The sequence below is a fragment of the Dreissena polymorpha genome, chromosome 1 (genome assembly GCF_020536995.1).
Source record: "Dreissena polymorpha isolate Duluth1 chromosome 1, UMN_Dpol_1.0, whole genome shotgun sequence".
In the NCBI taxonomy this organism is placed as follows: domain Eukaryota; kingdom Metazoa; phylum Mollusca; class Bivalvia; order Myida; family Dreissenidae; genus Dreissena; species Dreissena polymorpha.
This window is the reverse complement of record NC_068355.1, coordinates 123,361,995-123,378,355: the sequence shown is the minus strand read 5'-3', so window position 1 is coordinate 123,378,355 and position 16,361 is coordinate 123,361,995. Positions and strand designations below refer to the sequence as shown.

General features: G+C 35.6%; 1 protein-coding gene across 1 annotated transcript in view; it reads right to left on the bottom strand.

Moving 5' to 3' along the window:
* Positions 1–15,130, bottom strand: part of LOC127848445 (uncharacterized) — a 74,309-nt gene extending 59,179 nt beyond the window's left edge. Inside the window, 10 exon segments of the mRNA XM_052380951.1 lie at positions 1,156–1,309; positions 1,714–1,882; positions 3,687–4,222; positions 5,005–5,362; positions 9,684–9,850; positions 10,132–10,254; positions 10,543–10,653; positions 12,313–12,327; positions 14,110–14,340; positions 14,967–15,130. Coding sequence (XP_052236911.1) covers positions 1,156–1,309; positions 1,714–1,882; positions 3,687–4,222; positions 5,005–5,362; positions 9,684–9,850; positions 10,132–10,254; positions 10,543–10,653; positions 12,313–12,327; positions 14,110–14,320 — 1,844 coding nt within the window. The 5' untranslated portion in view covers positions 14,321–14,340; positions 14,967–15,130.
* Positions 15,131–16,361: the final 1,231 nt, after the last annotated feature.

Genomic DNA, 16,361 nt, shown 5'->3' with positions numbered 1-16,361 from the left:
TTCAATGGTCGAGCTAACAATTGCTACATCATGGGAGTGACCCTTGAATTGAGCGATAACAATTGCTACATCATTTTACATCATGGGAGTGACCCCTGAATTGAGTGACAACAATCGCTTCATCATGGGAGTGACTGGTAACATGAAAGGATGCATTAAAAAATTTCTGGTTTTGAATAAGCATACACAGGCGGGCTCTAAGAAAAACAGACTCAAAGCATTTGCATATAGTGTCCTCCCAGATTAGCCTGTGCAGGGACACCACTTTCCACCTAAACTAGATTTTTGTATAAAAAAACAACTTCCTTCAATAAAAAAAATCCTTAAAAGTGTAAAGTATTGTCCCTGATAAGCCTGTGAAGAATGTATACTTATTTCACATGCATTAAGCCCAGTTTTTCCAGAACACAGCTTACATACATTTTGGGCTGAGAAAAGCAACAATTGTATCTTGCCCCATTTTAGGCAGCCACAATAGTTTCTCTCATAACACTCATCAGCTTAAAAATGAGCCTTGTTCTGGGACACTGGGTCTAATGCATGTGCTGAGAGTGTCATCCCAACTCGCACAGGCTATTCAGGGACCACACAGGCTATTCAGGGACCACACAGGCTATTCAGGGACCACACAGGCTATTCAGGGACCACACAGGCTATTCAGGGACCACACAGGCTCTTCAGGGACCACACAGGCTATTCAGGGACCACACAGGCTATTCAGGGACCACACAGGCTCTTCAGGGACCACACAGGCTCTTCAGGGACCACACTTTCCGCTTTTATTGAACTTTTTATGTAAAGGAAGTCTCTTCTAAGCAAACATCCAGTTTAGGCAGAAAGTCTCATCCCAGATAAGCTGTGGCTAATCTAGGATGACAATTTATGCACATGCATTAACCCTTTGCATGCTGGGAAATTTGTCTTCTGCTAAAATGTCATCTGCTGAATTTCTTAAATGAGCATTTTCTTCGATTTTTTTTCAAAGAATACTATCAGAATAGCAAACAGTTTGGATCCAGATGAGACGCCACGTTTTGTGGCGTCTCATCTGGATCCATACTGTTTGCAAAGGCCTTCACAACTGGGTTCCCGCACTGTAAGGGTTAAACCAAGCTTTCCCAGAGAAAGGTCAGAATTTGTTTTAATTCTGCCTACCCCGGAGCCACATCATTGTTGATGTAGTCTATTGCGAAGATAAATGCCTGCATCGCCTGAATTCCTTCGTCAGAGTTGAGGTCAAACTTGCCACAAGAAAATGGTGTTTCGCCAGCAGGATGGACAGAGAAAGCAGACGTGATGACAACATCCCCTGGATTCATAAACAAGAGCAATTGTTAATATTTTTTTTACACATTCATAAGTAATAATAACTGATATTTTCAGCTTATTGGTTGTACTCATGGAAAAAAACACACAAAAAAATGACATAAATGTCAACAATAAGCCACAGGTTATTAATTAGCATCAGTCTTAAAGTTGCCTATAAAAACTTCTGGGTTTATTCATCTAATACAATATATTAAACCATGTAGTAAACATTGCTTGCTTAAATTCCATGAAGTACACATTTTGGCAAATATTATTGTGTTGGTATGCTTTTCTAGCAATTTTACATTTCAACAATTTTTATCACTTTCTTTGGATTTTTTTCCAAGCTCACCCGAAATTAATAGCACAAATCATAAAAATCTGAGTGTCCTCTTCCTAACCCACCTGGAATGTACACGTATTTAGGGTCCACAATGGCCCCTAGGCAGGGTGTGCAGGGGCTCGAGGGGCAGGGTGAAGTTGGGATGTACAGCAGGGGGGCATCACGTGCCTCATTGTAGAACTTCAGTCTCACAGTCAATACCTCCAGCAGCTGGTTGATGTAGGTGGCCACCTGAACAAATGAGCCACGTTCTGGGAAACTGGGCTTAAAGCATCGACGTAAAATGTCGCCCAAGTCTGTGGATTTCACACCAGGTTTAAAAGTGACAACGCTTTTTGCTTTTATGGAATTTTACATTTAAAGAAATTCTCTTCTACAGGAAAGTCAAGTTTAGATGGAGAGTGTTGTCACTGATTACACAGGCTTATCTGTGATGACATTTTATGCAAATGCATTCAGCCAAGTTTTCTCAGAGTAAGGCTTTAATACATGATATCAGCATGCTTTCAGAGTGATAATAAGAAGTAACAACATTGACAAGCGAGATGATTACTATTTTCATAACCACATGTATGATGGTATATATAGAGAATACTAGGTCGGTGCCGAATAAAGCAAAGTTTATTTTGCGAGGCTTAGAAAATCTGAACCACGAGCCTTGGCGAGTGGTTCAGATTTTCGTGCCGAGAAAAATAAACTTTGCTTATTTCAGCACCGACCTAGTATTCGATTTATCCCATCAATTTCCTTAGTCGTAAATTATTTCTTTAAAAATAGAATAGGAAAATCGAACTACACGGAAAATCCCAAAGTTATTTTAAGCAAACATTGTTTCATTATTTTAATCGTGCCGAGCCTAATACATTACAAAAAGATCAGTAACTAACCTATTTTTCTGTTTATCATACCTCTACGTCCCCGATTTTGAAGAAATAATGAAAAAAAAACACTAAACAACTGCAGCTTTAGCGTGAAAGAACATGCATTCTGTCGTATGACGTGTTAATAATGATGTCACAAGTACGCGCACATAATATTTGTAAATAATGTTTTTTTGCTTTTTGAGTTGCATTATGTGTTAAAAATATATTACATCTTGGTATCAAATTGTTTGTTTTGTTGAATCTGATTTGATTTTACTAAAATGATTACTTTATAGTTGATTCTGAGTAATATGACCATTCTCCGCCTCGTGTGACAGCTATATTTCAGCACTGCCGAAATAGAGGAAAATTTATTCCACAGTGGTTTATTTCGACAATGCACGTCTGATGATGGAATAAAACAAATTATTGCCTCCCTCTTCATTTGTAGGTCATATATAAATTTATTTAACTTTATGTAATTCCGTTCTGAAAGTAGAATACTGCTTAGAACAAGATGCTGGGTTCTTTAAAGCTGATACACCTAGCTTACCCTAGTTGAAGCCTAATGTCAGTATAGATTTGTTCAAAGGGCCCATCAGAATAAGTCTCAGTCCAAAAAAGGTCAGTGTCATTGGAGGTTAAAATGAGGCCAGGTGATAAAGGTGTGTTAATAAAGTTCAAAGACATCATCTATGCAATTATAAAAAGGTTTGTAGGAACCATTTTTCATGATAGAAAAAACACATAGTATTTGATTAATCAAGAATTTGGACCTTGTGAAATAGTCCCCAAGTAAGTACATATCAAGGTCAAAATGAGGTAAGGTAATGCGGCTATTGAGAGTGTTAATAGATAACAGCCATGAAAGTATCAAAGCTTTGCAGCATGTGGTATTGACGTTGCATTTAGGGTCAACTTCATACAAATGAACAGACTAATAGAGGAATATAAAGGCCAACTGCTATTTGTCTTTCACCCTGGGCGTATAAAATGTGTAAATTAGTTTTGGGAGAGGAAGGATTGGGTGGGGGGGGGGGGGGGGGGGGGGGAGACTTCAAACAGATAATATGCTTTGAATACAGTTGTGTTGTATTCTTTAAAAAAAATGTCATCAGCAGTTAGCACATTATGAGACTTGAATTCATGTTAAATATTTCTGTACAACTTACGCTCCAGAATCTGTAAGACTGCTCATATGGGTAGCCATTGAAACTGAACACTTCAAACGATGGATTGTTGATGTCGTTGCCAATGTACTTCACACGTGCAGCGGCGTTGTAGGGATCAAGACTGTAGGACGCCAAGCTTTCAACGCGTTCTGCCTTGCCGTAGATGAATTCCAAAGGGCGCATGTAATTGGTGTAAAAGTCCATCGGTGAAAGCGATCTCAGTGCTGCACACATTCCAGACGTCCCGCATAATTTTCCATGTGCATTTTTCAGAGCTCGCGCGTACGTGAATACGGCATGTACAGCGGGCTCCACAAACTGGTCCTGCACGAAATCGTTCCTGCGCTGGTCTTCCGTTAGGACTGGGCAGGGATTGGTGAAATTGGAAGTCTTGCCGGGCAGACGACAGCGGAACTGCTCCATGTACATGTCCTGGTACCATGGGTTCTCAGCCTGGCTCACGTTGTTGTTGATCCTCACCCAGTGGTCTTCAAATTCTGTGATTTTTCGACTGGCTGGCACCACAGAGACCAAACCTGCATGGGCCATGCGTAAGTATTAGTATGGTAATGCATCAAAGTGCATCATATAACATTCCAATGTGATTATTTATAAGATGATTTAAGCAGGTAAGTACACATGCCTTTACTACCAATAACAGGTTTTATTCTTTACTTCAAACAATTATTTATAAGTTGTTCAGGCTTTCTAAACCATAACCAGAAAAGGGGAAAACAATATGCTGCATTCAATAAACGCTGATGCCCTAGGTGAAAGCCTTGTCAATATCTATTCATTAGCCCGTATGAATAAGTTATCATTCAACATAAGATAAATTTCAAGGACAAAATGAGGTCAGAGGATGAAAGTGTGCTAAGTGTTGGATTAAAGTACCAAAAGTATTCGAGTAAGGAACAGTCAATAAAGGTTATGTCGATGTCAAGGTAACTGAAAAGGAAATTGCTCAAATTATACATCCATCAGTTTCAAGCTTGGCTGCAAGCGGTATTGATGATATAAGAACCTTGTCATCTAGGGTTAACCAAGTACGATTGGACAAACTGAGAGAGGATTATATAAGGCTAATTGCTACATGCATCTCTACATTAGTATATGATGGGGGGCATAACAATATTGAATAAACATCTCTTTACAGTCAACAAATGAAACAACAGAATATTTGGCTGATTGATTGATTTTGTCAATTGTAATAACAACATCTCATCTAGATCTGCACATTTTACTAGTATCATATTCGATTGATCGACTAATGTTTTTTGTTGATTGTTGCACACTAGATTATTAAACAATAAATTACCTTTGGGATATTTCTGTCCTGAGAATTTGTCTGAGAGTGACACGCTGTCAGTAACAACCCACTGTAGTCTGCCTGCATTTGGATATGCCTCGGCCCTCTTGAGAATGGCGTTGATGATCAAATCATTACCAAGGTAGATCACTCCTGTTGTGTTGGTCTGCAAGACGCTGCGCAGGGCAGCGTCGACAGATGCATCAGAATTGTCATCTGGATCAACGCTAATGGCCGATGTGAGGCAGATACCCACTGCTGCTAGGTGAGGCCGTATGGCTTTGTAGGCGCCAAGGCCATAGGCATCATCCGTGTAAACAACTGTCACATATTCCCATTTTATGTTTTTAATGAAGTCAGCAATTGTCTGAAAAGTAACAATAGTAATGTAAGATATATTATAGTCAATAATTACTGCTATGATTGTTTTAAATCATGTCTATACGAACGTTGATTGTTATTGTTTACATTTCGATATTTCCGCGCATGCGCATTGACTGGAGGGCAAAAACACTGGTTACAGTAACGTAAAGCATGTATAAAGGGCTTTTGTTTCGTCAATATTTTGATAACAAATGCGAAATAAAAATGAATATCTTAAAAAAAATAGTGCTAATATATTATATTTAGTACCAATAAATGTATATTCACATATATATATCGATCCCTCTTCATAAAAACAATGTAGTTATAAGCATCAGAGTAAACGTGGTGGGAATACTAAATACTGACAATCCCACAAAACAAAACAATGAAATTGCCTTATTGTTTCTGATAGTAAGACTTTAATAAATGATATTGCAACAATAATAAAACACTTATCAATTTGATAATAATTATTAGTGGTATGGATAGTGTTTTTTTTCATCAGCTTGTAAGAGGTGCATTTAATCAATTATCAAACAAAGCCAAAAACGGAATACATTAAAATTTTAAATGTTATGCTTAACGGTATATACTTTTCCAATCAATAAATTTTCGTTTCGTTAACATTGAATGCCAATGTTAATAAATTTTATCATACAAACGCGGAAAAAACCCTGCATATTATGCAAAGTGCATAATTAGTGATAATTTAAAGTCTAGCATTCTATTATTAACACATTATAAATTTCATTTCTTTAACGCAAGTATTTTTTACCATATTGTGATAGCTTCTTTTCATGATGGTATTGTGTACACTGAAGTAACGTAAAATCTTTACACGTACTAGCGAAGTTTACATTTGCCGGATCCCTTTATTACGTAGCAGTAATACTGCACAATATGTTAAAATTATATTTATTGAACACTGTATTATAATGATTCAATTAACTGGCTAATATAATGCACTTGTTCCTGTTAATCCATTTTTGACAGATTTCGTCATTTTGTCATGTTGAAATATTTTGTTGAAGCAACTTTTCTTTTTTGCTTTAAAATTTGGCTTTAATGATTTCTCAAAATGCCAAGAGATGTCATGGAGGTATCATGAATTGTGTTTAATGAACAGACAATCGTCTGCAACATGTGGTTTATGGCATGGACCCAATGTGCCTTGGTTTATGACACCCTGTTGTCTTTGTCTGGACGGTCTCCGATCATAACGAGATAATCGATTTGTGATGAACAAAGATGCAATTTAACACCTATGCTGCAACACAGAGTGTCAAAACTGGTGTCTCAATTAAATAAATCAATTACATCAATCGATAAAATGTATTTAATGTGTAACAAGGTTAGTTTTTTTAGACATATAAAGGTTACTACATGCATATGTTGCTAAGATAAAATCTATCTATTTGTTGTTTGTCTTTATCCTCAATTGTTTTCGTTTATTAAATCTATTTTATTCTGAAAGAATTACAATTTCTGAGACTTGTTTTAACTTCAAATGGTCGCAAAGAAGTGCAAGTAGAGAAATTTTGTGGCAACCATATACCGTACTTGCTCTTAAATGGATTTCCACTCCCGAGTTCGTTTGAAGTAAAAACAAATAATAACAATATTATTCAAAAATAAAGATCCTTGCATGCTTATGTCTTTTCAGACATAATAAGTAAAATTATATTTGATATTATGCATGATTATCAACAAAAACGTTGATTTTGTCAAGGCAGTGCTATGAGATAGATATTGAGATAGACCTTCTGTATATGCGCGTTTTGCCCTCCAGTAGAAAATCGGGTCATTTAGCAGGTGCGCGTGACGTCACTCGTCAACGTTCGTATAGACCATTTTCATAAAATGGTGTCTGTGATTTCTGTTTCATTTTATAATCCAAAAATAAATGACTTTGCTTACGTATAGTTCAAATACAAAATCTATTTTTCAAAAATTTACAAAGATGCATCCATGGTTTTATGTTCTAATCAACAATGAAGTGTAAAAACTGAAACTCAGAAATACAATTTATAACAAACACTGATTTTCATCATTCAGAAGCATACTTTAGAACATTCTGTTTACTCCTGAAAAAAACAAGGCTTGAAAATAGTTAACATCTGTCCCAAGACAGCTCAAACTTTCGTCCCCTTTTGACAACATAATGTATGTTTTATGTCAGTCACTCAATATAATTACCATACATACATTCAGTTAGATATCTGTAGCAGTCATAGATATATAACAAGAGCTGTCTCCATAGGATGACATATGCCCCCAATAAACGCTATGATAGAAATTATTAGCATTTTTCGAAACCTAAACGCATTTTTCGAAGCCTAAACACAGACCCTTAGTTCAAGGTCAAGGTCAAAGGGGTCAAAATTTGTGTGCGCATGGAAAGGCCTTGTCCATATACACATGCATACCAAATATGAATGTTACATCTAAAGCGACATAGAAGTTATGAGCATTTGCAAAGTGTGACAGAAAGATGGACAGACAGACAGATGGACAGTGCGATCATTATATGCCCTCCTTCGGGGGCATAAAAACTTAAAGTTGAACATTAATACATAAGGACAAGAAATATGACCATGCCAAATAGTTTGATTAAGAAAAAATAATAATTTGTTAAATTTAATTAACTTTCAAAGCAAAGTCTGCATAAAAGCTACGTACACAAAGAATTACAGAACAAAACCTCAATCAAAACTAAATTACAAAACAATACTTCCATCAAAGAAATGTTTCAGATAAAACAGTTTTTTCTATTTTAAGTAATAGCAAACTGCATTGGTCCCACTAGCTCAAAGTCAATCCCAACATATGCCTGATTGCAAGCAAGTAATTGAATTCAAACTCTTTTTTATTTTAAGTAACATTGTACACTGGATTCAAATCCCATCCCTTGCCATATCTGCCTGTAACCTACGTACACACACAACTTTAAGCACACTTCATCCTTAACTAAGATACTGAACGCAAACTTTTTATATATTTTAAGCAACAGAGACCTTGACCCAAATGGCCAAAAATGCAACACCATGCAAGGTCTACATGTGAGATTGGAGTCATTGCCTGCAATTTTTCACCAAAATTAATTACGCTTTTAACAATCCGGGGCATAATTATGAGCATTTTTGCAGGTCAGAGAAAAGGGCTGTAGACTGTTACCATGCATGATGATCATCAAGACATGTGCAAAGATTCAATTGGATGACTGCAGTTGTTACAGAGATACATATTTGTTACATCTTGACTGGACTTTTGTCAGTGAAAAGGTGGGCATAATCTTGCACAAAAGTTGGCATCAGTTATAGGTCTTTATAAGTAAATGTTCATAATAAAGACTCTGAACACCTAATATAATGTTGTATAACAAAATTTGTAGTACATGTGTATGTGTAGAGAGATGAAGTAGTTGCAACCAATCTGTTAACCAGAATTTTCCCTGTACAAAAGGGGGCATAATTCTTCAAAATGGATGATCAGAATTATGGTAAGTGACTTCACACAATGGCCTCTAACAAACGTGCTTTAATTCTAAAAAATTACATCATACAAAAAAACTACGAAGGGCAATAACTCTTATTTGAGAAAGTGAAGGGTTATTGTTTTTGAGCAAGGCACTTCGCCTTACTGATATCTATACATCCATGAAGTTTCATGTTGGAATCTTATAAAGTTTCTAAGATGTATTCCCTGAAAAGTTTGTGACAGACAGACAGACCAATGGACTCAATCACAGACGGACGTACCATGCAAAAAACATACCGCTCCGCCTTTGGCGGGCTTTAAAACAGTGAGATGAAGATGATAACGTTAACCAGACCATTATGCAGACCCCAACATTTGTAAGAGTAGCATTTCACAGACTATACAGTGAAAAGTCCAGCTTAAAATGATGTCTCAAAGAACCCATCTTAAGCCCTCTAAATATAACTCATATTTCAGAAAAAATAAGTAAGGACAAGTTGGTAAACATGAAAGGCAAAGTTCTTAGAATCCACTAGATATTCGATATATTGAAAGATATACGAGTATTGTTCTGGGAAAATGGGGCTTAATGCTTGAAAGTAAAGTGCTGTTCCAGATTAGCCTGTACAGACTGCACAGACTAAACAGGGATGACACAACAGCTGTTAACTTATTTTTATCTTAAGGAATTCTCTTCTAAAAGAAAATCCAGTTTAGGCTGAAATTGTCATCCTTGATTAGCCTGTGCAGACTCCACAGGCTAATCTGGGACAACACTAAATTCACATGCATTAAACCTAGTTTTCCAATGACGGGTTAACATTCATGTAAACCTCACACAGTACCTTGGTAAGTGGCCCATCTGGCGGTATGGTGCGCAGGAAGTTAGGGAACATACCACTGTCACTGAGCTCGGGGGCAGTTGCATACCAGGAGACGAGGGGAAGCTGGCGCGACTCAGCATACTTTGCAAGCACCTTGGTGTCCCCGCTGTTTGATGCTCCCATTAGACCTGCGGTTGTAAACCATGGCAACATGCAAGTTAAACATGTACCACTTAAATAAAAATTTTGCCGCATTTGTTAAAAATCAAATTAAAAAACCATTTTTGCTAGATTCAAGATTTAAAGGCTTCATTTCCAGCCCTACAATACTGATGAGCAGCAAACAGCATAAAACCTGAACATACTGTGTGTTACTCAAGTGCATATAGCCATTTTTACTCAACATCTGAGCGGGAAAGAGTCTTCTAATTATAAGCACTCATCTACCCAACAGATACACACAACCTACCTAGCATCAGCTTGTTCGTGTTTTTCTGACATTCGTGCGGGGATGACCCATACTGCGGGAAGATGGACTCCGCCATACTGATGGCCATGTCAGGGTTGGAGCAGTAGTCGTTGGCGATCATACCTGTAATGGGCAAACATGAACCATGATGAATGAATGAAATAACTTTTGTAACAAATCAGCTGCTTAACTATATGTTATTAAGTGTGTTTTTTTTTTATAGAAAAAACAACATTTTTTCCTCTACTTAAAGCCTTATATTTCAAATAAAAAAGGCCCTGGTCCCATTTCAAAATGGTGCAAAAAAACACTGTACTTGTATATTATGCTCGTTCAACATCCAAATGGTATAAATCAACTATAGAAACAACTTTGCATGTGGGTATTTAAATATTATAGTGATGAAATTACCTATTCTGACTCCAGGAATGTAATAGTCGTTGAGAAACTCAAGGTTCAAGAACTCGCCCTTCTTATTCAGACGATCCAGGGCCCAACGAATGGCCTCGTATGACTGCATTTCTAGAAACAAACAAACATATAAGAGAATGCAATCTGTTCACCTTTATGCATATGCATTTTATTTAAGTACTTGGTAGAATCCAGCATTTTGAGTTAAGAAATTTTTTAAAGGTTGACTCAGATATTTAATCGGCCTTTTATATATATTCTTTTTAATGATTTTGACAACTTGAAAATCACTTAAAAAATATTATATAATATTTGTTTTTCTTCAAATATTAACACCAAAATCAATACAAAATATCCTTTACAAAACATTCAACATGCATTTATTAACAGCTTTCCTATTTCCTCGCTGTATTTTGATCATCAAATGTTTCATTTTGACTATTCATATTTTCAAGGTGGGGGACATATTGACACATAGTTATCACAATACCTGAATCACCAATACAGTCACAAGCTTATACACACAAATAGCATGCATTTGTAAACCAAAATTTGCCTCAAACAATATTTGTTAGTTCTGTTGTATAGTATAGTATAACAATATTCAGGATTCCTTGTCTTTTCAAAATAAATAAAACCATTATCTCAGTCAACTTATCATATCGACATACTATATACATTCTACAATATAAATACAATAAATTTCTAACAGTCTAAAATGTCAACTTTCTACTAGCAAGACAAATGCTTTCATAAAGAATAAGCAATCAAAAGACCGTAATAAAGGAAGCTGAATATATTCTTATTCTACTGGCAACTTAAAAAAAAATCCATGACATTAAGAAAAGTCTTTATTACCCAAATTTTTATATTTAACTTAAAATTGGTAATCAAAATGACTACTAGCCCAATCAGGAATTGCTCTAAAAATAAACCTAGGTGACTTTGGATAATATTTTACTAAACAGAGTCAACTTGCAGGAATGCCAACATATTAACCTTTTCCCACAAAGTGAAGATGTGCAAACAGCATAACACCAGAACAGCCTGCGAGACATTCGCAGTCTGTTCAGGTTTTATGCTGTTTGCTGCTCATAAGTATCTAAGGTTTTGAGATGAAGCCTATAAAAAACTTAAATCTTGTATTATAGAAAGGTCTTAAATTATCAATAACTTTCTAAGGGACTACAAATGCGTGAAAATACGTATCTAAGTGGCAAAAGGTTAAATAAAACATTCATTCAAATACTCAAACAAATGACATGTTTTTCAGACAAATGGTGGTGATACAGCGCTGCTGAGGGGTGGGTTGTAAATCGCCATCTGATTGGTTGATCACTTGCTTATCAGATCTGCTGACTGACAGCTGGCAAGTGGTACATTATAAATCAATATCAGTGCTGTAGAAATAAGGCTTCTAGGAGTATATTTATTCAAACAAATGGAAAATAATTTTAATGTTATGATAGCTATCAAAAATGTGTCTGATCATGGAAAATAATTAAAACTGTATGAAAAAGATAACAAAAAATATCTACAGATCTGTAAATTTAAACTACTGCATTGAAATATGCGCTATCTAAGCACATTTAAATGTTATAAAACATGCCCCAAAATTGTCTTTTATAAAACATGTAGAAAAGGATAATCACACACTTCTAAAACAAAAAATAATGACAAGCTCTGCACACACAATCTGCAAAGCCGAAAACACAAGCACAGCATTGCAAAAAGAAAGCATGCACTGCACACATTGATAAGTTATATTACCATGCTTCCCTGAAACTAAACACACAGCATTTTAATAAAGATTTTGATCCACTGTTGCATGAATATTTTTTTGTAAATGAAGTCAGAGTAAGACATCAAATGAAGAATAAGCAGTTTTATTGCACACATTTTTACATGCTGTTTTATGACTTTAAATTATGATTTTTGAAGAGCAATATGTGTAAAAGACGTGTGCTCATATCACTGCATACTTAGAAGTAATTACAATTGATATTATTGCATACAGATTCTAAAAATTTGCCTTAACGCATAAAAATGAAAAATGCTAATTAATACCCAAAGCATGGATAGTATATAACAAAAAATAATTAATAACATGAAAAGTATAGTTGATGTCTTATTCCTACATTACATTCAATATACAGTGTTAACGTAGATGTATTATAGGGCATTATAATCAATTCCTATAACAATCTGGAAAAGGCACTACCAATGTTTCTATATAAACACATTTAGTCTATTTATGTGTCTATATAATTAACTTATCGATACAGAATAGAATAGAATTTAAATGACAGTCTGTTAAATGTTAAGATCAAAATATGTGTAATTATTGCATGATACAAGATACTTACTGTAGTCTTCAATATTTAAGACTTTTTGATAATTATTATTAGATTCAATCTACGAAAATTGGACAAAGTTTTTTTATTGCTGAATCAACAAACATTAACATCAATGATTGAAAATTTATTATTTTACAACTGTGTGAAAAGTATTAGAAATCAAGCATACAAAAAAATTCTTTGTTTCCAACTAACCCTAGGGACCCCAATTGCATCATATTTGCTAAATAAACTTTAACATATGAAATTCAAGAGATGTGTTTGTCAGAAACACGATGCCCCCTTAATTGCGCCGCTTTTAAATAAAATTTCAATATATCAAATGGCAGGTTTAGAAATTATCTCCCTTTAAAAGCTGATTACTTCCCTTGGATTGAATTTTTTTACTTTTGACCCCCCTTTTGATCTGGAGGCATAAACCTTTTGACCTTGAAGGACAAAAATGTGCAGCTTCATAAGATACACATGCATGCCAAATATCAAGTTGCTATCTTCAATATTGCAAAAATTATCGAAAAACTTTAACCAAGGTTAAAGTTTTGGTACAGAATGACAGACAGACAGGCCAAAAACAATATGCCCCGGATCATTCAATCCGGAGGCATAAAAAAGCATTGATATTTACATGATATCTGATATTGAACATCCTTATTTTGGGTGTGTGTGTGTGGGGGGGGGGGAAGTAGTGCTTGATTGGTCAATGTAGGCTTAGGTATTACTTAAAAGTACCCAGTGTACTTTAAGTATACCACAAAGTACCCGTACTATGGAAAATATACAAAAACGAATATGGCTGGGTGTCTTTAAGCCGGGGTACATTGTTGTATACTAAAGAGTAACCAGGGCACTTTAAAGAAGTACATGAACTGAAAAAGACTTATTGCATATGAATAGCAAAAACTGTTAACAAAATAAGTCAAGCCAACATGTAATGTTTCTTTATTGTTTGGCATTGTCTTGACCCTAAAGGAGATGTTGAATGCTCACAGCCATTTAATGTTTAAACCCTTTTTCACTACTGCTTACAGAGCAAATTACAAAAAGACAAGCGTACAGAATACTTTCAGCTTCTATTCTATGAATGGGACTGTAGGTGGGGCTTATCAGACATTGCTGAAGTTCACAAGACCAACCAAGCACTTTTTTGAGATGCCAGTGGAAACAAACAACTGTTTGTGGTGCATTTTGCAGACTTGCACATAGGTCATACCTCCATGAGTGATGCCTCCACACCCCACCCCTTTAGGGCCGGAGCTGTGCATGCCAAAGAAACCGACAATGAAGGCGTCAGCGTTAGGTTCGATGATTGCCTGGTTGCCCTGGATGCGATCACATGTTTGGCGCGTCATGGCTGTCTGTCCGTCAGTGTGCATGAACATCAGGACCAGGGCTAGGATAAACAGACCCGCTCGTTTCTCCATCCTGGCTGGAAATGGGTGATCTGAAAAAGTAAAATTTTATTATAAATAACTTCATCATGACAATTCATTATAATGAGGTACATGTCATTATAACAAGTTAACAATGATTGAATCAGCTAATTTAATGTTTTTGAAAAGATCTTTTTATTGTCAAATAATATATATTTTCAAAATATTCGTAACCAAATAATTTTTGTGCATCAATTACATTGTTTAAGGGATTGGATTTTTTTAAATTAAGTTTTAATGAACACAATTATCAGTTCAGTGTGTGTGCTATATAGTAGATAATTGAAATATAATAAAATCAATTTAAACAATGCTCATTTTAAACTTATGAATATCTATTTACAAAAAAATATTCTTAGTAAGATGGTTACATGTATAAAATATAATTATATTATTTAGAATTAAATTTGGTTATAATAAAATGTCACCATAAAGCTATGGCACAAATAATTTCTATATCAATGGGTTATAATAGAACATCAATACAAAATGAAATTAAACTAATAAAATAAAACACATATACGGGCGTTTCAGTTCAATGTTAATTGCTGTTTTACCCCACCTCAGTGAATGTAAACATTTACATGCTTTAAATGCAAAAGCCCAAAGATGTCTATAATTGAAAACACATTAATACCTGAAATAGTGTTAAACTTTCCTCATTACAAACGAAATGTGTCGATTAATTGTCACTGCACACAAACGTTTATCCGTCCGAATGTTTGTGTCGAACCTAAAACTCGAAAAATACTTTTTACCAGGGTGTTGTAAGAACCAACCAGGTGTGCTATTATTAGACGATCCTGTGTATTGAAATGTGAAAATTCTAAATTTAGAACAGAAAAACCTGTCAAACAAGTTTCTGTTACACGCCGGTGAGTTCGATAGTTGGCGTGCGTCTCGCTCTATTTCATTTCCCGCGTTCTGTCTCAAAAAGGGAAACAACTGTCTTAAATATCATTATTTCATATCCGATCAAAATGCTGAAGAGTTTTGTTTATAATGAAATACCATCGGTCCTCTTAAAACAGCCAAATGAACAATAAATAGTACTGTATCAAATTAAAGGTTATGGTTATGATAGCTAAATTTGAATCGCACACACATTGTATTTCATTTTTTGCTAAAGATGGGCCGTCCATAAAGGTGTTGTAGGTTCTTGTTGAGTCGTTCTTTGCGAGTCGTCAGCGTCGTAGCCACGCTGAGGCACACCTCGGCTAAAATGTGCAGAGCAATGTTGAGATTACAAGAAAAAAGGAAAATTTATGTAAAAGCAGAAAATCTATATAAGAAATTGAGGCAATTGCTGCTACCGCTGCTGCTACTACTACTACAACTACTACTTCTACGTCTACTAACACTACTGCTACTGCTGGTGGTGATGGTACTACTACTACACTGCTACTGCTACTATTACTACTCCTAATTCTGCTACTACTTCAATTACTTCTACTACTACCACCACTACCACTAAACAACTACCAGTCTCAATACCACTACAGCTACTACTACTATTACTAGTTACTATTACTACTACTACTACTGCTTCTACTACTACTACTACTACTACTACTACTGCTGCTGCTGCTGCTACTACGATTCCACGATTCCGATAATTTAGGTATAAAATGCGGTTTAAATGGCCATTAAAACGCATCAGAGACGTTCTAGGTATTTTTTTTTCGGGGGCATGCCCCCAGACCCCCTTGAATGACCTAAGATACTGCCTCGGCTAAGATTTGGGTCTGGCTACGCCACTGGTCGTGGGTATAGAGATAGGTGAAATTCATTGATAGAACGTTTGCACCTGATGCAGTCGTTGGGAAAAAAAGTTTTAAAATCGTCACCATCGTTTTGCTGATAAAAAATGCGTAACATAGATTACATTTTTATTCATCCTAGATACGTTATTATGGAATATTTCCTCCTTTATGTATTTTACATAGCTTTTTAAGTAACACAAACTCGTTAACTTATGAGAAATTTAGCTACATCGTCTGTTGACAATTACTCACAAGAGATTAAACTCCCC